Raw genomic sequence first — 24,757 nt, 5'->3', positions numbered from 1 at the left:
AACAAAGGGCCTCTACCTCAGAGTGAAAGGTAGATTGTATGATGCCTGTGTGTGAACAACCATGCTACACAACAGTGAAACATGGGCTATGACTGCAGAGGACATGCAAAAGCTTGAAAGAAATGAATCTAGTATGCTCTGCTGGATGTGCAATGTCAGTGTGCATGTACAACGGAGTGTAAGTGTCTTCAGACAAAAATTAGGCATAAGAGGCATCAGATGTGGTGTGCAGGAGAGACAACTGCATTGGTATGGTCATATGATGCATATGGATGAAGACAGCTGTGTAAAAAAGTGCCAGTCTGTAAATGTGGAGGGAACCTGTGGAAGAGGTAGATAGAAAGATATGGGGCTTGGTGGTGAAGCATTATCTTTGAATGTGGAGTCTCACAGAGGTGATGACAAGTGATTGTGACCTTTGGCAACATGCTGTACTTGAGAAGACTCAAGCCAAGTGAATTCGTAGTTGTGACCGGTGCCAGTGACATGCAACAGCACCCATGTTGGTGACAGACAAAAGCACCTGTGCTGGCAACACTTGAGAGACACCCACTACATTCTCGGAATGGTTGGTGTTAGGAAGGGCATCCAACCATAAAAACCAAGCTCAACTCAGACTGGAAATTGGTGCAGCTCTCCAGTTTCCAGTTCCAGTCAAACCATCTAACCCATGCAAGCATGGAAAGCGGGCATTAAATGATGATGATGATGATGATATATAGATATATATTTCCATGCAAGCATATACATACACACACACACACACACACACACACACACACACAAACATTTATGCATATAAATATATACATCCATGCATATTCATTGCTTCCCAACTATATGATTCTGGGTTCAGTCCCACTGCGTGACACCTTGGACAAGTGTCTTCTATTATAGCCTAGAGCCAACCAAAGATTTGTGAGTGAATTTGGTAGACAGAAACTGAAAGAAGCCCATCATATATATATATATATATATATATATATATATATATATATATATATATATATATATATATATATAAAGTACTTATTCTATCAGTCTTTTTTGCCAAACCATTAAGTTAAGGGGACATAAACACACCAACATTGGTTGTCAAGCGATCGTAGGGGGTAGGGTGGGGTGGGGGAGAAACACAAGCACACACACACACACACATTAGGTTGGTGCATAATTATTGCAGCTTTTTTTTTTCAACAAATTTTATTCAACAAAAACAATAACAACATGTAACAAAAACATTTTTAAATGATTATTCTAGAGCATATTCACCATCTACTTCAATTACTGCTTCCCATTTGCTTGGCAGACAGTCAGACCATCATTTAAAGATGTTTTTGTTAAATATTGTTATTGTTTTTGTTGAATAAAATTTGTTGAAAAAAAAAGCTGCAATAATTATGCACCAACCCAGTGTGTGTGTGTGTGCGTGTGCGCGCCTGTGTTTCTCCCCCCCCCCCCCCGCCACGATCGCTTGACAACCAATGTTGGTGTGTTTATGTCCCCTTAACTTTATGGTTTGGCAAAAGAGACCAATGAAATAAATACTAGGCTTACAAAGAATAAGTCCTGGGGTCAATTTGTTTGACTAAAGACTGTGTTCCAGCATGGCCACAGTCAAATGACTGAAACAAGTAAAAGAATAAAAGAATATATATATATATATATATATATATATAAACATACATACAAGCATGCATATTATGTATGTATGCATCAATGTATGCATGCATACATACATAGATGTATGTATGCACGTATGTATACAGTTGTCAACTTGATTTCAAGCCAAAGCACCTTTTCATTGATGACATATACCTGTAACAGGTTTTGTAGCTTTTCTTTCATGAACCCTCAGATGATTATCTAGGACTGATTTTGTTTTAAATCTTTTGTGACAAACAGTACAAAACTTAGTCAACAATTTCATAGACAGTGGCTCCACTCTTGTGCATTGCTACCTAGATACATAAAAGAATTCACTTCATCAAGTCTGGTTCCTTTGACTGAAGCATTTAGTTTTATATATGACTCTCTCAAAATCAATGAAAACATCACCTTTAATTTTCTTCAGGTTTATTGTGAGTACCAAAGTTGTACAGGTATAGGGGCAAAAGAAGTTCAGAGGTTCATTGTTTTCTGCATATCTTGTTCTTAATAAAGCATAAGATCACAATTATCAGCTTACAATAAATAATAAACTAGAGTTATAATGATCTTTGGTTAAGTGTTGAGACAATTCAGACTAAAAGTATTTAACTGCAGGATGAAAGCAGACAAAAATGTCTAGATCACATTCATGAGTAATCACTACTGCAAAAAAGACAAATCCAAAAACAGTGTGGCACTAATTTCACTAGTAACAATAAAATCTATACTTAGCTAAAAGCAATGTGACCATCAGAATATGAAGCTTGCTTCACAACCATGAGGTTTCGGATTCAATCCCACTGCACAGCATCCTGGGCATGCGTCTTCTATTATAGACTCAGGCCAACTAAAGCCCTATAAAAGGATTTGGTAGGCAAAAAGTGAAAGAAACTTGTGTGTTTGTGTATGTGTATTTGTTTGTGCTCTTGTCTAGACATCACATGATGGCTGTAAATGAGTACCACCATCATAAAGACAAGGTTGTTCATTTCCAGTCTTTTGTGAAAAATATATCTAGCTACAAGGAAATACTATCTTGCTGGGAGACAGGTGAGGATTGGCAACAGGAAGGGCATCCAGCCATAGAAAATCTGTCTCAACAAATTTTGTCTGATCCAAGCAAACAGGAAGTGGACATTATATGAAGAATGATGAGTAAAGAGTTTGTGAACAGATCAATCAAAGTGCTGTAAAGGGGATTACTTCTTTATTGTAATCATTTAATCTTCAACCAGTTTTGACAATAAGTATTTCAGTTGATTGATCCACTGAACTATCCATACTGTATTGTAATGAGACTGATTGAGTACTCAAAATATATCAGTATTCTTAGTGTAATTCTCAAACAGTATCAGTGTGATAAAACAGGGCACTTAGAGTTATAGACAGTCCATATGAGAGGTTTTCACACAGTTTATATCTACCCAGTTTAACTTGACTTGCAAGGCTTAGGTAAACTTAAAATTATTATAAAATTCAAGTGCCCAAGGTAAAGGGATCAAATCAAACCTGCAACATCATGAGTGAGAGGCAGATTTCTTCTTTTCAGCCATGACAACTTTTTTTTTTTTTTTTGGTTTTCTTTTTAAGCTTAGTCATCAGAAGAAAGGCAGAACCCATTACTTCATTGCAAGTCTTCTGAGACTGGTTAGTGAAAAGGAAGGAGAAACCAGAAACCTAGCCTGGATGCTTGAAACAATATGGACTTTGTTAAAGATAGCCAAGAACCATGTGACAATATTAAACCAGCTAATGGCTTAGGTTTACCTAAAATACAGTTCAGACAATGTGCTTCCACAAAGTTTACATCTACCCAATTTCACTCACAAAGCTTGGGCTGACTTGAGGCTTCAGTAGAAGATACTTGCCTAAGTGTATGGCTTAATTGTTAAGGTCTTGGACTCACTATCATAAGAATGTGGTTTCGATTCCTGGACTGGGCAATAGATTAACACTTCACGTTATGTTGCTCCAGTCCACTCAACTGTAGAAATGAGTACCACTAGTGGAGGCACGTCACTTAGAGGTTAGGGAACTGGATTCATGATCATAAACTTGTCGGTTTTGATCCCTGGACTGGGTTGTGTGTTGTGTTCTTGAGCAAAACACTTCATTTCATGTTGTTCCAGTTCACTCAGCTGTAGAAATGAGTTTAGCCTGGAGAGGAATGGGCTTCACCAGGCTTCTTTGCCCTAGATATGCTGCATCGTCCCAATGACCCTCAAGGAGTTAAGGGACTAGTTGTTGCTTGCCTAAGGTGCCACCCAGAGGAATCAAACCCAGAACCAAGTGATTTGAAAGTAAACTTCTTGATCCTAAGGGGAAAAACAATAATTGACATAACGGGGAAAAACAATAATTGACAAAAGCACATTAACTACTTGCAGATTGCTAAGGATTTTATTGTGTTCTTGCAATTACTGTTATTAGGTCACACTATCACTGGAATATACTGGTTTGGAGTTAATCTTTTGTTACACAATACTACATATCACTCCTTGGTCTTACTGAGTTTTAAACAAATGTATCAAAATTTGATTTCAAAGATAGTAATGAGCTATAAGTACCAGCTACACATGAAATATATCAGACTTCATATCAACTAATACTAAGCTCATACTCCTTTGAAATTAGCACACAAGTCTATGGCTGTAATGTGGAGTATTATTTTTTTTTAACCTTTCTTTAACAGTATTTTATCTTCACTAGAGTCAATGGTAGACAATAAAGCTTATAAGTCTTTGACGCAGGTCAGTCAGACCTGTTTGACTAGATATGTGTTTAAAATTGTTTCAATCATTACTATCGCAACTATTTGGGATTACATTGTTCAATGTGTACCTTTTCCTTAAATAGTAGTATGTGTGATTTAGGAAGATTTGGTTATTTTTTCTAGTAATATAAGTGGCTACATAAAGGCTCCCTCATTGGTTAAAAACTATATGAATGAAACAATTGGAACAATTATTTATGAGGGTGGATATAAAAATGATTATACATGGAGTATTTTGAGAACTGGAACACTGACCTAAATAAATAAAAACAACACACCATGCACACACCCAACATTATTTATTAGATCATAAAGGTGATGAGCTGACAGATTCATAAGCAAGTCAGGTAAATGCTTAGCAGCATTTCTCTCTGACTCATTACATTCAGAGTTCAAATTCTACCAAAGTTAAATCTGTCTTTCATCTTTCCAGGGTCAAATTAAAGTACCAGTTGAGCACCAGGGTTCATGCAATCAACTTTCTCCTCCCCTCAAAAATGCTGGCCTTGTGCCAAAATTAGAAAGGATTATTTATTAGATCATATTAAGGCTAGCTCCACGACATGGTGTGCTGGGCAAGTATTTTCTCTTATAACTACAGACTAATCAATGCCTTGTGAGTAAGATTGGTAGACAGAAGCCTACACACACACATATATATATATAGTGTGTGTGTGTGTGTGTGTGTATTTGCATTGTGTTTGTCACTATATCTGTCTTTGGTTATGTTCTGGAACTTAGCAGTTCAACAAACAGATTTGATAATAGTAAGCACTAGACTTTAGAATATGAAGCTTGTGACAGAACATCGGTGCAGTCTAATGAATGAAACAAATAAAAGAATTAAAAAAAAGTTATAGATACTACAACAATGAAACTTCTGTATGAAGCAGCTCACTTGACTTGCTAAAGCTAACAATCAAATCCCCTAAGTTACACCCAACTTATATCAAATAATATAGTCAGACAAATGTAATTCCAGAAAAAAGATGGGTGACCATGGTAACAATGGCTTTGATCCTTATAAATTTGGTCAACCAGAGCCAAATTGGGGTTAGTCTACAACAACATACAGACTCTTGTTCGTTCATTTCCTTCAATCTACATCGGTGAGTGAAGGCACATGGCTTAGTGGCTAGGGTATTTGTCTAACAATTGTAAGGTCATGAGTTCAATACCTGGTGACATGTTGTGTCCTTGAGCAAGACACTTTATTTCACATTGCTCCAGTGCACTCAGCTGGCAAAAATGAGTGGTACCTGTATTTCAAAGGCCCAGCCTTATCACACCCCGTTGTCACACTGAATCTCCCTGAGAACTACATTAAGGGTAAACATATCTGTGGAGTCCTCAGCTACTTGCACATTAATTTCATGAGCAGGTTGTTCCATTGATTGGATCGACTGTCATCATAACCAACAGAGTGCCAGTAGTAGTAGTAGTAGTAGTAGTAGTAGTAGTAGTAGTAATAGATCAGTGATTCCCAACGTGGGATATACAGCCCACCAGTGAGGCCTGGGAAAATTGTGGTGGTTGTGGTATCCAAAATATTTTTTTTTTTTTTTTTTTTTTTGTGGGACATGAAATTGTGAAAATCTTTTTTACACCTATACTCAGCCTAGCCATACCAATCCCTTCAGCCAAACATACTCTGTGAAGACAGTTTGTTACAGTAGAGTGCTATTCTAATGCCCTACTGTGGATATTTCTTTGATCTTATAGCATTCACATTACTCTGTCAAATATAATTCATATTTATCCATCTTGTTTTGAATTAATCATGCACTGTCTCATAACCTTGACATATCAATGAAGTGATAGTTTATTTTTAGAATCACATTGTAGGGTAGGTGTGAGAAACCTGATCTGGTCAGTCTGAACGTAAAACAGGTAGAATATTTAGGCCTGATATGGCCAGTTTGAATGCTAAAAGGTTAAGGATATTTCACTGGTGGGGCATAGATTTTTCTAGAAAGCTATAGTGGGTGCCTGGAGGTAAAAATAGGTTGCCAGACACTATTGTTCATACATTCTCTTGTATTTTCACATACACTTTACTCATTATAACTGACCCACCCAGCCCACCTCTTCCATAACCATGCATCAATTCTTTATGATTCTCTCTCACTCTCTCTTTCTCTCTTGCTCTCTCTCTCTCTCTCTCTCTCTCTCTCTCTCTCTCTCTATCCCTCTCTTGCTCTCTCTCTCTTGCTATCTCTATCTCTCTCTTGTTATCTCACCCCCTCTCTTGCTATCTCTCTCCCTCCTCCTCCTCCTCTATTGTTCTCTGTTTCTATTTTGCTCTCTCCCCCTCTCTTTCAAATTCTATCTCCCTCTCTTGCTATCTCTCTCTCCTCCTCTCTTACTCTCTCTCTCTAATTCACTCACTTCTAAACACACACTTGCACATTCACATTTACTTAGAATTAACTCACTCTCTCTTTCATTCATTATTTCCCTTTCCCACTTCTCTCCCATGCACCTCTTCTTTCCCTATATGCATAAAATATGCTACCTCTAAATTACACAGGCTGTGCTCTCTCTCTCTCTCTCTCTCTCATGCATAGATAAACACATAAATGATCAAAAACTTTAATTATCAGCCTCTATCATAAATCATATTCTACACACTACATAACCTGCCATATCTTTATTGAGGTGGCAGTTACAAATTACACAGGAAGAACACAAAAGGAGTGCTATCTGTCAACAATAGCCCCCTCTCCCTTTCGGCTTATTTCCTTCTTACTTTGGACATTACTGTGAGCTATTAAGTTATCATACAATATCGTTTTACAAATGAATATTTGGTTACACATTCAGTCAATAACTCTTGTATAAATAACAAATTCTGCCTTTCATCCAGCACTGAGGATCATTGAAGATCATCAAATCACCCCATTTAATTTGAGATTAGTTACATCATCTCCTCACCTTCACGTACACATACGTGTGTGTGTTCATTTATTTGCTTTTCTGTCCATTTTGCCATGAACAGTATGAAGTAGATTAAATTTTTGCAGGCAGGTTTACTACAACTAGATGCCTTCCTGTTGCCCAATCCTTACTTGATTTCCAAGTAAGCTGGTTCTCAATTATTGAAAGCAACACTATGAGATTTTTACTTAACAGAGACTATAAACAAAGTTATATTTTTCACTCAAGTAGTGTTCATGAGTAGTGATATCTACATGCACGCACACACACGAACCTATCCACATGTAAAATGAGCAAGATTATGAGCTGAGATAAACAAATAATATATATGAATTAGACAAGTAAACACATGGTAGAAAAGGGAAATGAAATGAAACTATAATAGTCAAAGAATATGCACAATGACAATAATAAGGCTAAGAAAAGAATAAACGAGGATCTAAAATGTTGGGTTATACTCTTTATCAAAGAAAAAGAAAAAGTGATAAGAAAAGGAGGAGAAAAGAAATAGGAAGAATACCAAACTTTTGTATCTTATTTACATAGCAGACAAGGTATGAAAAGGATCAGAAATAAAGGGTACAGTCTGGATCACAGAGTAAGTGTAAGGAGAGAGCAAGAAAAAAAGGAGAAAGGAGAGAAAGAAAGTAAGTGTGTGTGTGTGTGTGTGTGTGTGTGTGTGTGTGTGTGTGTGTGTGTGTGTGTGTCTCACTTTCTCTTTTTCTTTTGGTTTTGACATTGCAAAACAGTTGTAAATGAGTGACAATGTCATACAGGTAATGTCATTTTTTTCCCAATATTCTGCAAAAAAAAAAAAAAAAGGCCTGGTTATGGGAACAGATGAGGGTTGGCAAATAAGAAGGGTATCTAGCCGTAGAAAATCTGCCTCAGTGTAATCCATCCAACCCAGATAAGCAAGGGACAGGGGATGTTAAAATGATGATGATTATTATTATTATTATTGTTGTATGTATGTATGTATTATGTATGTATAAATGTATGCATGCATATATGTATGTAGATATGTATGTATAAGGGCATGCTGCAAAGTTAACTGGGGTCCCTCACAAGTGTAGAGACTTAATGCCAATTTATGTATGCTGTGGCTTGTATGAGTGGAGGCGCAATGGCCCAGTGGTTAGGGCAGCGGATTCGCGGTCATAGGATCGCAGTTTCGATTCCCAGACCGGGCGTTGTGAGTGTTTATTGAGCGAAAACACCTAAAGCTCCATGAAGCTCCGGCAGGGGATGGTGGCGAATCCTGCTGCACTCTTTGACCACAACTTTTTCTCACTCTTTCTTCCTGTTTCTGTTGTGTCTGTAATTCAAAGGGTCAGCCTTGTCACACTGTGTCACGCTGAATATCTCCGAGAACTACGTTAAGGGTACACGTGTGTGTGGAGTGCTCAGCCACTTGCACGTTAATTTCACGAGCAGGCTGTTCCGTTGATAGGACCAACTGGAACCCTCGGCGTCGTAAGCGACGGAGTGCCAACAACAACATGTATGTATAAGGGCATGCTGCAAAGTTAACTGGGGTCCCTCACAAGTGTAGAGACTTAATGCCAATTTATGTATGCTGTGGCTTGTATGAAATGACCCCATTGTATTGCCTTGCCTAGTGACCTATGTATTACACTGTTAAGACATCCTATATAGTTATTGCCAAGTTTGGTGTCAGACAAGCAGGATTGATATGATGAAATCAAGGAGTCTTTTGCTGAGAGTTCAGCACTTTTTAAATATGTTAGTCAGAAAGAAAAGATAGCACCCATAATTGTTTCAAGGCCCCCATTGATGATACTGACATGGGGAATGCTGATCCTGAATATCTGCTGGTATATAGCAGTAGTGTAAAGATAATCACCCACTATGGTTTGATCACCTATGTTAGATATTTGGCTATCTAACTTAAGAAGCTGAAATGCTTTCTTATCTGTGCAGTTATAATTTCATTTCTAATTCATTATAAATGCCTAAGACTCTAAATAAAGACATTTAATTGAAATCTGCTTTAAAAAAAGAAGAAAAAATAGTAAATAGTAAACATTGGAAGGAAAAAATATTTTTGATTTATGATGTAAAGTATATCACAAAAGAGAAGGGTGCTTTTTTTTTAAACTATTTTTTATAGCTATTTTTGTTGCTGTTGTTGCATAATCCAATTTAAATTCAGTTATAACATTAGAGTTAAGAGAATGCCTGGACACAATTCAGTTGTGTGCTAATTATGACGAGACTTATTGACAAGTTTCAGCATAGGCACCGGCATGGCTGTGTGGTAAGAAGCTTGCTTCCTAACCACACGGTTCCAGGTTCAGTCCTACTGTATGGCACCTTGGGCAAGTATCTTCTACGATAAGTTTGGGCTGACCAAAGCCTTGTGAGTGGATTTGGTAGACAGAAACTGCATTGTATATATATATATATATATATATATATACATATATATATATACAATGTATGTATGTATGCATGTATGTATGCATGTACATCTTTGTGTCTGTGTTTGTACCCCCAATACTGCTTGACAACTAGTGTTGGTGTGGACCAATAGAATAAGTATCAGGCTTAAAAATATAAGTAGCGGAGTTGATCCATTGGTGCTGCAGTCAAGTGACTGAAACAAGCAAAAAAAAAAACAGAAAATAAAAGATAATTCAAACTCTGATGGTCCTGGCTGGAACATATTTGATTATAAGATTGCCTGATCAAGATTTGACCTGGGGCTAAGCTATAAAAGTATTAGCAACAACAAATTTAAAAAATACAAGGCAAGGCTTAGTGACAGGAAAGCAGAAGTGCTTAACTACTGGTTATATAATCCTGACATCAGTATTTGTTACAGCTTACTTTTAGACATGGTGTATCATACTCAGATTATCTGATTTTCTGAGTGACTCTAAATTTGATGAATTAACCTATTCAACAGAACATGAATATAACTGCCTTAGTTCTTGTCAGGTTTGTTTACATATTTCTTATATCTTGAAAGAGTATATATGTGGTAGGAAGTTTGCTTCCTAACCACATAGTTCTCATTTCAGTCCCACTACTTGACACCTAGGGCAAGTGTCTTCTACTATAGCCTCAGGCCAACCAAAGCATTGTGAATGGATTTGGAAGACAGAAATTGAAATGTATATATGGGGCTGGCCAGATTAGAGCAGTCTCAAGTGTAACCAGCCAAAACTGCTAGGACAATCTGGTACTTGACTGAAGATTGGAAGCTCCGAATGACCCGTCCTTGTTTTTTCCTATCCTTTTTTGTATCATCTAACTGTCCGAATGTTTTGTTGTCGCTTGTTACATTCTTGTTCCATTTTTTTTGTTTAGTTTTTATACATATATATGTGTGTGTGTAAGTGTGTCTGTGTTTGTCTCCCACCACTGCTTCACAACTGGTGTTAGCATGCTTACATCCCAGTAACTTAGCGGTTCAGCAAAAGAAACTGATTGAATAAGCACAAGGCTTTCCAAATAATATAAAGCCCTATGGTTGATTTATTTGACTAAAATTCTTCAAAACAGTGCCCCAGCATAAAAAAAAAGATATATTCTTACATCAGATTTTTTAAAAATAAATAGCAAAATATAAAGGAAAACTGTCAGAATCCTATACTAAACAGTTCAGTATTTCTGCATCATGTTGTTTAACACCAGGGTTCATAGGTATTACAAAGCAGATCTATGATTAAATGTGTCACACCCATAACTATCCTATTTTTTTAAAATCTATAACTATATCTGTATAATTTCTTTTTTAAGTTAGCAGAGTGTGATTTGAGGAAGATTGGGCTACAATTTATTTGTCTGTACGAGTTTAATTTGGAAGGCTGAATAAATTTAATAATTTTCAATAATATCTAGCATAAATGTTTCATAATGTTAGCTTTCCAACTATGGAAGACGGGGCAGTATTTATCGATTTTCCTTTGACAAGGCCAATTTTTATGTACAAAACCATTGTAATCAATTGAATGGGCTCACATACATTATTTTTAACTTATTTTATTGACCTTATAGAGATAAAAGACAAAGTCGATTCCAAAGGAAATTTAAATTAACTGTAAATCACTGAACTAAAAGTAAAGATTCTATTCAACTCTCACCGCTTTCTATTACCTCCACCACCATCACCTTCATAAAATACAAATATTGCCAAAACTACTTTGAGTTGCCTTTCTGGAATCCTATTGAAAATATTTAATAATGGAAACAAAGAGTGCTGACTGGAAAACCTAATAGTTATATTTCACATCAAGAACATGCAAGAGATAGGAAGATCAAACAGAGAAAGAAAACAGCTTACTTGGAACAATTGGATTTTTCAGTCACATACTCTTCATTGTTTGATAGCATTCCAATTTCAGAGAACTTTTCTGTTTTAATGTAGAATCCTTTAGGTAGCTCGTCCCAACTATCAAATCGGATTCCACCACCAAGAGAATATGACCCTTTCGGACAGGGCAAACATTCTTGATTGCCTTGGATATCAAGGTACTGACCAGCTTTACATGTATAGGCTGAAAATGAAAATAATAAAAAAAAATAAAATAGGACAACATAAGTTATCAATCGTGGTGGTGATGATAGTGGTAGTGGCAAGAGAGCAGAATTTTACAATAGTATTGTGTAAGTGATTACCAAACATTATATTCCTTAGAGTTGAAATCTTTTGCTATGCCTATCTCCTGTTGAAGAGTTTTCGTTCCTCAAGAGCAAAGGCCTAGAAAACTCAATTGGTCATCTCATAATCACCATGGTAATCTCTTATTTTCTATACAAAACCTGTTCGCATTTATATATTACATTCTATTAGCATTTACTAGTTTTTAGAATGAAAATCTAAAGCAACCAAAATAAATAAAACACTTCAATGATTCTTTTGTTTGCAATATTGGAAATATTTGCCAAATTTAACTTCATACAAAAGAAGAAAATTCAGAATCTATTTATTCCAGGCTTTCATCAAAGAAAAAATTGTAAAGCACACACTGTTGATCAGAGTAGATTTTTCAAATAAGATAAATTAATTTTTTAATCTATTTTTAAAAATTGATCATTAAAACAGCGTAGAAAGGAGAATTTCAAAATTAGATTTCAATTCTGCCATTCTTCTGCCTTGTATATTAAAGCCAGCTCCTCCTCACATTTCAGCCTTCTTCATCAATTTTATTCATCATAATCACCATTATCATTTAAGAATTGTTTTCTATACTGGCATGTGTTGGATGGCTTGACAAAGTCTGATAAGCTGCAGACCTATGTCAGGCTCCAATATCAGCTTTGGCAATGTTTCTATGGCTGGATACCCTTCCTATTCACTTTACAGGGTATACCGGGAGCTGTTTTTGCAGCACAAGCATCAGTGAGGCAGCCAAGTAACATGCAAGACAACATAAAGAAAGGAAAATGCTCTCTCAACTGAGTTGGAGTGTATTTGAGAGAAGAGGAGATGGCTTTATGTGAGGTGTTGAAGGCTAAAATATGCTAGAGTGACAAGCCAGGTGTCCTACCAGAGAGAAGATAAGCAGTTTCTCAACATTATGCAAGAATGAGTGAGAGCAACAGGAAGAGAGATAAAGATAGTGGCGACAGGGCAAACTCACATCATCATCACCATGTGCCAGGTTGGAAAACAAGAGTTGCTTATCTGAACATTTTCTCCTTTTCTGGCTTCCACTTCATGAAGCAAAGATTGTAAATATGAGGTAAGGAATCTGAAGGGATCTAATTTATAGGGGGTGAGGGGAGCAGAAGTAATATTCTCATATTGGCAAAAATGGCGAACAGCAAAACACTATTGCTGCCCTGCTCCCTAGCTAAAGGTGTTTATAAGTGCTTATTTGGTTTAACAAACAATACTACAAGTGAGACCCAGGAAGGCGTGGGACGAAATGGTGAGAAAAGATCCTCAGACACTGGGACTCACTGAAGAAATGACAAGGGACTAGATGTGGCAATTTGTTGTACTTGATAAGACACATCAAGCTAATTAAAATCACTGTCTTCTACATATACAGGCTTATCCCCTCAGGTGCCAGTGCCACTTTAAGAGCATGTCGGTGCTGCATTAATGCACACATGCCAGTGCTGTGTAAATGCACACATGCCAGTGCTGCATAAGCACATGCATGACGGTGACACATAAAAAGCACCCAACACACCCTGTTAAGTGGTTGGCATTAGGAAGGGCATCCAGCCATAGAAACCGTGCGACAATAGACAACTGGCGTCTGGACAGCTCCATGCTAGCCAGCTCCATGTCATACCATCAAACCCATGCCAGCATGAAGGCCGGAAATTAAATGATGATGATGATGAAGTGAATTCATATCACTTCTTTATATCTGAATTCCAGTTGAAAGAGCATGAATTACAAATGGAGATTTCTCCAATATCGGACAAACAAACATAGAAATGAAGAAAATAACATGTATTGCTTTCTCTCTAGATATCAGTGCAAAGGTAGTGGAGTGGTTGCGGACAATCAAATAAACCTTCACAAATTTCAGAAGAGAGGTCAACCGAACAGCTCATCTTTAAAACCGTAGTTAGCTTTTAAGTCTGTTCAGAATATATTCCCATATTGAAAGCAAGTTACTATTTGTTCTAGAAAAACAGCAATCGTTCAAATTCGTTTCCTTTATTTATTTTTTTTTTTTGCTTTAAAAAAAATTACCAGGAGTGGCTGTGTGGTAAGTAGCTTGCTTACCAACCACATGGTTCTGGATTCAGTCCCACTGCGTGGCACCTTGGGCAAGTGTCTTCTACTATAGCCTCGGGCCGACCAAAGCCTTGAGTGGATTTGGTAGATGGAAATTAAAGAAGCCCGTCGTATATATGTATATATATGTATGTGTGTGCATGTGTTTGTGTGTCTGTGTTTGTCCCCCCAACATCGCTTGACAATCGATGCTGGTGTGTTTACGTCCCCGTAACTTAGCGGTTCGGCAAAAGAGATCGATAGAATAAGTACTAGGCTTCCAAAGAATAAGTACAGGGGTCGATTTGCTTGACTAAAGGCGGTGCTCCAGCATGGCCGCAGTCAAATGACTGAAACAAGTAAAAGAGTAAAAGAGATCATTCAATAGTAATGAAAACAGATTAAGTTAGAGGTGATGATCTAGGATCAAAATCAAGAATGTTTTAAATCTGTTCTCTTTTTTTTTTAACTATAAAATGAATGTTAAACTAAAGATGTAACCAAGAGTAATTCTAGATAATGTAAAACAGGTGAAATAAGTTTATACAGGTGCTTGATTATTTATTGCTTATACAACTTCCTAAACTTGTCTCTAATCTTCGTAGGCTGACTGAACAAAGAGGACATTGACACATGCATATAAAAAGAGACACACATACCACACACTGTCACACAAACACAACAGTAAACATCTTTTTACCTTTTATTAACTTGTTTCAGCCACTGAACTGTGGCCATACTGGGGCACAACCTTGAAGGGTTTTAGTCAAACAAATCACCCCCAGTACTTATATTTTAAGTTTGGTACTTATTGTAGTTGTCTCTTTTGCCAAACCACTAAGTGACAGAACAAAAACAAACTAAGACAAAGGTAGTTAAATGGTGGTGGGGCTAAACACAAGCATACAGACACGCATGTACATACATATACATATGTATATAGATGTATATATCATCATCATCATCATCATCGTTTAACGTCCGCTTTCCATGCTAGCATGGGTTGGACGATTTGACTGAGGACTGGTGAACCAGATGACTACACAAGGCTCCAATCTGATTTGGCAGAGTTTCTACAGCTGGATGCCCTTCCTAATGCCAAACACTTCGAGAGTGTAGTGGGTGCTTTTATGTGCCACCGGCACAAAGGCCAGTCGGGAGGTACTGGCAACGGCCAAGCTCGAAATGGTGTATTTTACGTGCCACCTGCACAGGAGCCAGTCCAGCGGTACTGGCAACGAACTCGTTCAAATGTCTTTTCACGTGCCACATACATATATATATACATATATATACACATTATATATGTACATATATATATATATATATATATATATATATTATATACATATGTATATGTATATATATATATATATATATATATATATATTATATTATATACATATGTATATGTATATATATATATATATATATATATATATATATATTATATACATATGTATATGTATATATATATATATATATATATATATATATATATTATATTATATACATATGTATATATATATATATATATATATATATATATTATATACATATGTATATGTATATATATATATATATATACATATGTATATGTATATATATATATATATATATTATATACATATGTATATGTATATATATATATATATATATATTATATACATATGTATATGTATATATATATATATTATATACATATGTATATGTATATATATATATATATATATATATTATATACATATGTATATGTATATATATATATATATATATATATATATATATATATATATATATATATATATATCTACACACACACACACATATATGTATACATGTGTGTGTGTGTGTGTGTGTGTGTATGTGTGTGCGTGAAAACTCATGGTGTGTTTCCAGACAGTTTCTGCTTTCTGCCTACCAAATTCACTCCCATGGCATTGATCAGCCCAGGGCTATAATATGAAACACTTTCCCATATGCCACACAATGGGACTAATCAGGAATTAAAGGTTGCAGCACAAGCTTCTAAACCACAGTCATTGCCAACATCTATAATATTTAAAAGAAAAAAAAAACAACAAAAGTATAACACTGGTTTCTTTAAGGAAACTGTGGACGATAACAATCTGTGTGAGAGCGTATGGATAACAAAATGTACAGTTCAGTGAAGACTATTCACAATAATTTCACAAGACAGAACAATATCTTCTACAGAAAAAGAGATATTGATCATTTTTTTGCTTTTCACAATGAAGTAATTCCCAAGCTTCAAAAACATGCCTCTCTTTATTTAGTAGTGCAGAACAACTATGCTAAATAGAAGACCACACTTTAGATATGAAGATAGCAATGAATAGAATAAGAAGCCCAATCTTATGACAAAGCCTCTACTGATTGCTCAGTCTGCAAGAAACAGCAGCCAGATCTCTCTCTGAAATCATACCTTACTTTCTTAAACAAAGAACATATCAGATAATGTAGACCAACGTAACCCTAATACAACAAAATTGAATGCTTTTAATCATAGGTCTGCTCAATCAGGATTCACCCAGGATGAAACAACACAAGCACAGCAAGACCAACTGATGGAATATATCCTAGAATATATCCTAGGTCCATATAGCAAAAACTTGTCTTTGCATTTACTAAATTTGCTCAAATTTACCTACATCTATCGCATATCACTTCAAATAACCTCTAATTTAATTCATTTTATTTCACCAACAAATAGACCCTCCAAAAAACCTTTAACTATCAAGAAACTATCTAACTCTTCAATACTTTTAAATCCATTCCTCTGCCAACTACACTGAATTTTATCTACAGCCTTTTGCCAACCAAATCTTTCAATGATAATTTTAAATGTATGCCCAGAAAAGAAAATCCATCATTCACCAATTGTCCACGTATTTTTAGAGATATTCAAAGTTCTTATTAATATCATTATTTATTAATTTATTGCTCTCTCTTTTTGATACTGAAATGATTTTTGTTGCATTGCTTTATTGTTGTATGTACCTTGCCTTACAGAAGACATCCAATTAGACTTACAAGGGTTAAACAAAACCCACTAATTTATATTCACATTCAAACAACCCAAATTTGGAGGCTCCAATGGAATCCTCAACACAAGAGGAGAGAAAAAATTTGGATTGAAAATGAGGACATGCAAATCTTACCTGCAAGGCAAATGTTGGCATGGGGAAGACAGTACAACCTGCTAGTTTGCTTACCCGAGACCTCACCAAAACTGCAGGGGCCTTAAGGAGAAATACTTCCCAGAGGAGAGGCACCAATCATCTCCAAAGAGAAAGTATGTAGATGCAGTGCACTCTTCAAGTGTTATATAAAAGACAGCAGCTAAGCAAGAGTCTTTTTTGCGCATGGTACAAAAGATTGTGCAGCAGCTGACCTGGTTATATCAAGCGCAAACACAGAACCATGCCCACCACTGCACATGACCACCACAATCAACAGACACAGGATGGCCTCCCCTAATGTTAGCACAGTCGTCACGCCAATATTTTTACTAAATATTGGAGGCCTGTTGTATCACAACAACAAAAGCAAAATCTTTTTCCTGAGAGACTTTGCTGTATGCAATCAAACCCTATGCACAGCATTCATGGAAACTCATCTGAGGCCTGATATAAAGGATGCAGGAGTACACATACCAAAATATACCATACAGCGAACAGACAGAAAGGAAAGGAGCTATGGTAGAGTTGCTGTGTACATTTGTGAAGACCTCACACACCAGATCGTACTGTCATACTCAAATTCAGTATGTGACACTCTTGTATACATAAGACAACACAATATAGTCATGTTCAATACATATTGCCCACCGGATGCTCCAAACCACATGAGCAAATTTGAAGATTGCCTCACAAGAATAAAAGAAACCCTCATGAAACTGGAACATTACATGAGTGTGTTTCTTATGGGTGATTTTAACTTCCCCAGTGTCAAATGGCCTGAGAGCCTCATGCTGTCAGGAATGACTCATTGCAAACAAGTACAGGTGGAGTCCCTGCATATACATTTATATATATATATATATATATATATATATATATATATATGTATATATACATATAAGAATTAAGATATAAACACAAATTAGGCAATCATACTCATACAGTTATAAATTCGACTTAAAATGCGCATACATATATTAATAGATATCAACATATATGAATATTTTTAAAAATATAGATATATATATATATATATATAAATATACATAAAAATACATGTAAATAAAACCCATGTGGGATATATATGGAAAGAAGGGTGAGAAAAAGAGAACTGATAAAAATTTTTTCCATACTAAGATTAAGAGCGGTTAAGAGTTTCAATTAAAAAATCTACAGAATTCAATAATATAAAGTATAGTATATAAAGTATATAATATACTATAATTCGAAGAAGTCCACTTTCTACAGCTGTTTACAGAGTTCGTGTCCTGGTAGAAAAATTGGATCTATTTTAAAACGGGGGCCACAGTTTTCATTAATGTTTTACGTAGTGTTTTTGGTACCGAAAGACTTTCAAACTTCGTATACTTATCTATTTTGTGTTATAGAACAGAAAAATATTTTTGTATTCGAATTTATTTCATGTAAAAAATTGTCTTATTTCGATAATTTCAACCAATCACTGACAAGTATTCAGTTGTTTACATTTATTCATTTGGCTGATTAAGCGGTGTAAAGCGTATTTAATCTCCATAACTTCTGACATTTTTTTGCTTCGTTTTATTTGCTTTTTTCATTTTAAATTTGCTTTTTTCATTTTCGTTTTTTTTTCTTCGTTTTATTTGCTTTTTTCTTTTTAAATTTGCTGTTTTACCCTAACCCTAGCCTATAATAGAAAGGTTTATTAGCTACTGCCAATATGCTTCAGCCATTTTTTGACAAGGAAATAATAATTTTATCACCGATAGAATTGTTTCAGAATCGTTTGTTTATGTAGTCAGCACTTAATGTATATCGGCTGAATGGACGTCAGTGATTAGTTGAAATTACAGAAATACGACAACTTTAACATGGAATAACTTAAGGATTTCTTTTTTTTTTAAGAAGACTAAGAGAAAAAGATGTTTTATATGACACATTCTACCAGTGTTCCAAGTTTCAAAGTGTTTCGTTAAGAAAATACTGTGGCCCCCGTTTTAAAATAGATCCGAAAAATTAATAGAAATCTTACAAACCATGCAAACAATGTCCCCTTCATGAGGAAAGATATCGTCATAAAATTACATTCTTGACACATTTTTGGTTTTATTTTTAATTACAATCAAGGAGTACACCCAGAGGAGATGATACAAAACATGTGTCGATAAAAATGGATGAGATTTACAAAAAATGAACATTTAAAAAAATTAATGGAAAATATAACATATGTTTTAGACAAACAAAAGGACAATGCAATGAAGTGGGGACGAGTTCAGCTCTGACCCCACAAGCCCCGTTCAACCACTGAGACCTTTTATTTTTTCTTCGTTGTTTACATTTAAGTCTAGCCATTCATACCCAGCATTCATACCATTTTCTTCCATCTATTGTTATATGTTGTAGGCAACAGATATCTCCTCTCCAGGAGTATTTTTCTTTTGACATGGGAAACAAAGAATGTTACCAAACCCCCAGCTGGAGATGAAGACACGTGTTGCTACTCCTTCCAAACAAGACTTCCATACTGCCTCTTTCGCCATAGCGATCACAACAAGAAAACAAACCTTTTCTTCCTAGTTAAAAGAAGATGGCGAAATAATCTTAATGATTGATTCAGATGACAGCTGTACTCTTCCAAGACAGGACACCAGATGTTCGACATAAACCCACAATTCCTAGATTTTCAGACATTGTACGAAAGCATGCAGGACCGTTTCTCTGTCCTGCTCACATCTTGGAGAAGTGGGCATTCACTAACCTCCATGCCTTGTGAGTTTATCATGAACAGGTAAGGCTCTACATTATTATATTTAAGAGATAAGGAATTATGTACATTATTTACATTTGACGGATATTTGTCCTCATCTTGTTTGTTGTTAACACAACAGTAAAGTGCTTTACTTATAAATAATATGTATATATATATATATATATATATATATATCCTCCCAAATGACCTAACAGACCTGCATGGGGTGGACGTAGGTGTCTTCAAAATAAAGCTGGACTTCTTACTATCAAGTGTCCCAGAGGAGCCAACTTCGCGGCAGGAGGTGCACATGAGGGCAGCAGCATCAAACTCCCACATGCACAAAATGTCGATTTCCAAAAAGCATTTGTGAAGTAAAATTAGGAAACAACACCAAATGGCTGTGCCCCAGCATGGCCACAGCCCATGAGCTAAAACTAGATCAAATCAAATCAAACCAAAACATATATAAATATATATATATATATTGTGTTGTCCGGAAAGTTCATGCCGATTTATACAAGGAAGATCACCACAGTCCAGCAGATGAACTACAGGAAGTGACTGAAGGCACAAAGTTTCTACTTCCTGGAGCACAGGCAGGAGAGATATGTAATAATTTACATATGGAAAATACTGGAAGGACTCGTACCAAAGTTTGGCATCAAGTACTACATGAATGCCCACACAGGATACCACTGCATAGTACCAAGGGCACCATCCACTGCATTTCACATAAAGAACAAGGTACGGCAACAGTGGTTCGGCAAAAGGGACCAATAGAATAAGTACTAGGCTTACAAAGAATAAGTCCTGGGGTCAATTTGCTCGACTTAGGCCATCTCCAGCATCGCCACAGTCAAATGACTGAAACAAGTAAAAGAAAAGATATATTTCTACATATATATATATATATATATGTATGTATATATATATATATATATATATATATATATATATATGAGTATTAAATTAAATTAGAAATTTTAGAAATGTAAATTCAAGATCACAAATATATATAATATACATCCAGCAGCAGTTCTGTACACATTTTTGATCTTGAATTTACATTTCTAAAATTTCTAATTTAATTTAATACTCATATATATATATATATATATATATATACATATATATACATTATATATACATTACACATATTGAGTTCTTATGTCAGTCAAAGTTGATTGTTTTGATGCCCTCCATAAAATGGTTTATGTTGAGAAGGGCATCTAACCATAGAATCTATGCCAAAGCAGACTGGATTTTGGTGCAATCCTGTGGCTTGCCAGCTCCTATCAATCTATCCAACCTATGCCAGAGTAGAAAACAGTCATTAAATAGTAATCAGGAAAAACATTTATTATTAAGTATGTGCGTCAGTGTACCTCTATATGCCTGTGTTGTCTATATTTGTGTCTATGTTTATACCAATCTAAAAAGTACTGTTCTTACTGATGTTGTATCCATTTATGTGATCTAGCAGTTTGTCAAATAGAGGCTGTCTTAATAAATACCTGACTGAAATAGGTACAGGGGCAATGCAATCAAATAGAATTTTTGAAAGCTTTGTCCCAAGCATGGCTGAAATCTAATGACTGGAACCAGTAAAAGCCCAAGAGGAAGTATAAAGTGTCCAAAAATGTTGTCCGTACATCTACAACCTAACTTTGATACTGACACACTTCATTTGCATCTGAGCTGTGAGAACTTACTTGGAGACAAATTGTACTGTGGTAACAATTTAATAATAGTGAAATATACTTACAACAGTCTTTTCCTCTAGTAATATTATTAGGCGTCCCTCCAGCACACTTGTCTGGTTCTGGGACGGAAACTCTCCACCGTCCTCCATACTGATCACACTCTGTGTACTCATAATGAAAGTCTTCCTGCAATGACAAGTTAAGTAAATGAATGACAGGCAATCAGTCAATAAAAATATTATCTTATTGTTAGTTATTGCAAATTTTAAAAGTTTCCATGGATGTTGACATTTCTGTTTATAAAGATAAGTTAACAGATACACATCACATAAAAACAAACAGTAGCCTAATTTCCCCTTAAATTACACCCTAATATCTTACAAAGGAAAAAAAAAAAGTATAAAGACACATTGAATAATGTGATCCTAGATACACTGAGTCCAGAAAGACTAAAAATGTGGGATGATCATGACAGGTCCACTTGATCAAAACTGACCCGGGGTTAAACAACAATAATAGGTTACATAGAACATGATTTTTCTTCTCCTTATCCCTAATAACTGTACTTCCTCACCTCTGCGGAATGACAACATAATTGTCCTTACATTAAACTTCTTAAACATGATCAGAGAAAACCTTCACTACTATCAGTCTTATCTTAAAAACAGAATGAGTGGAAACAAACATTTGACAACACTGTATCAAGAACTGGTTAATACAGGGCAATCTACAAGAGATAATAGTGTCTTTAATTTATAAATAACCAAATTACACTAAAGAAACTGAAATATATGTTTATGCAATGCCTATGTTGTCGTTACACTCAGGCCCAATGATATACAGATAGATATCTAAATATATTTTATTAATACCAGTTATTTACTCAAGTTTCATTTTATCTTTTATTTTTTTACTTGTTTTAGTCATTAAACTGCAGCCATGCTGAGGCACCACCTTCAAGAATTTTTTAGTTAAATGAATCAACCCCAGTACTGTTTTTTTTTTAAGCCTGATACTTATTCTATTGATATCTTTTGCAAAACTGCTAAGTTATGTGAATGTAAACACACCAACACCAGTTGTCAAGCAGTTGTGGAGAACAAACACACACACACACACACACACACACACACACACATACAACAGGCCTCTTTCAATTACTGTCTACCAAATCCACTCACAAGGCTTTGGTTGACCATGAGGTTACAGTAGAAGACACTTGCCCAAGATGCCATGCAGTGGGGTAGAACCCAGAGCTATTTGTTTGGGAAGCAAGCTTCTTTCCACACAGCCACATTATTTTGGGGATATTCTTTTAACTTCATTTGCTTCCTTTTTTTTAAGTTCATAAGTGTCCAACAGAATTCAAAATGAAGTACATTAAGAGAACTTCAACATACAGCTAATTTACTTTTCTTTGTAAATGCATAGAAAATAAGTGAAGACATGAAGCTTAGTAAAAGTGTTTCAGTTCAAAGGAATATTGCTATGACATTAGTGTATTGACATCTACAGAGATCATCAAGCATTCATTCAGTATATAGCAGAGATTAAGTCATGTCATAAACTATCCTCAAGTACAAAAGATTAGTGTGTTTGTTAAACTGATGATGTGCACAGATTTTCAATGATTATAATCGGTTGAGTACTCAAGTCATATGTAACAGATCTAAGAATTAAAAGGCAAGTCTAATAAGATACAATAATAAGAGCAATGATTTATATGTTATCACCTGAAACATAGAGCATGGATAGCATACACTTTATGTTTTAGAGAAGATTTGAATCATAAAACACACAACTAATGCAAAACAATTGAGAACTGCGATCTGACTAATTCCTTCAGTGCATAGTGAGAAGGTATATTATTGGGAATTAAAGAGTAACAGAAAGGAGAAATGAGTAGATGAAGTATTGAGAAATAATCTATGAAGAGCAACACAAACGGTTGCAGTAATAATGTGATGGAGCAGAGATGGATCTAATGTAAACATGGATCCAATCTAACTATTAAGTGTTGATAGGCATCGTGTGGAGATACAGTTCAGCACTGCTAGAAGCAGATCACTATATAACTGGCTCATACTTTGTAAGCTTACAATGTGGAGCCCCCAAATCTTATCTACAGATTCAACTTGGAAAAAACTTGAACTCAAGCAGGTTAGATATACTGCACCAAGACAAAGTTTACAATGTTATTCCAATGACCCATCAGTTACAAAACATTATATTTAATGAGGATTACATTAGGTTAAATAATGTTGTAAATTAGTAATGAAGTTTATTTCATATTTAAAAGGAATTCTGTCCATAATAAACCTCTCTCCTTCTTTCTTTCTTTCTCTCTCTCTCTCTCTCTCTCTCTCTCTCCACATGAAGAAGAGATTGTATAATTACTATAATAAAAGTATAATATGATATGATAATATAATCATCAGAAACAAGAAATAATTGGTGAAGGGAGTTAAGATTTATTGAATATCAATTGTGATTGAATATTTATAAATGCAAAAGACTGTCTTGTTCAAGTCAGAAATTGGTTGAGAATGAAAGGCATTAATGTGTTCTTGCATGAGAAGATTAGAACAGTATAACAGTGTAATCTTTGAATGCTTAACAATAATAGTAGGTAGGATGTGGCCAATATTCAGAACAGCGTGTTCAATATATTGTTATAGTGTGAATAAATCTGTATTATATGGAATATCAATGAATTGTCTGGAATTCCAATGACCATTTTCAATAAATTTTATTGATACTTTTTAAAGGCTCCATAGAGCATCACAAAAACCTACAGATCAGGGAGCACTACATTGCAATCTTTAGAAACATTTATCGTAAGTCCAGCTGCTGTGTAAAGGTAGAAAATAGAAACAAATACTTTCACATCACCACCTAAATTCATTAACCTTGCAAACCATCACCATTTTTATTATTCTGCTAACTAGATTTCATCATGAAAAAGCAATCAACTGCAATGAATATGGAATCTGGTGAAGCCATAGTAGAGATATCAACTAATATGAGGGGCTGCTGAAAAGTTCCTGGCTT

General features: G+C 35.3%; 1 protein-coding gene across 4 annotated transcripts in view; it reads right to left on the bottom strand.

Annotated features, from left to right (window-relative positions):
* Window positions 1-24,757, bottom strand: part of LOC106872305 (endosome/lysosome-associated apoptosis and autophagy regulator family member 2) — a 134,333-nt gene that overhangs the window by 83,287 nt on the left and 26,289 nt on the right. For all 4 annotated transcript variants that reach the window (XM_052966396.2, XM_052966394.2, XM_089349118.1 and 1 more), the window contains exons 2-3: window positions 21,769-21,892; window positions 11,673-11,886 (exon numbers count right to left, since the gene is read on the bottom strand). In XM_052966396.2, coding sequence (XP_052822356.1) covers window positions 11,673-11,886; window positions 21,769-21,892 — 338 coding nt within the window. The remainder of the gene's footprint in view (window positions 1-11,672; window positions 11,887-21,768; window positions 21,893-24,757) is intronic.

The sequence above is a fragment of the Octopus bimaculoides genome, chromosome 3 (genome assembly GCF_046866305.1).
Source record: "Octopus bimaculoides isolate indiv1 chromosome 3, ASM4686630v1, whole genome shotgun sequence".
NCBI classification, from domain to species: domain Eukaryota; kingdom Metazoa; phylum Mollusca; class Cephalopoda; order Octopoda; family Octopodidae; genus Octopus; species Octopus bimaculoides.
This window is presented reverse-complemented; position numbering and strand designations above follow the sequence as displayed.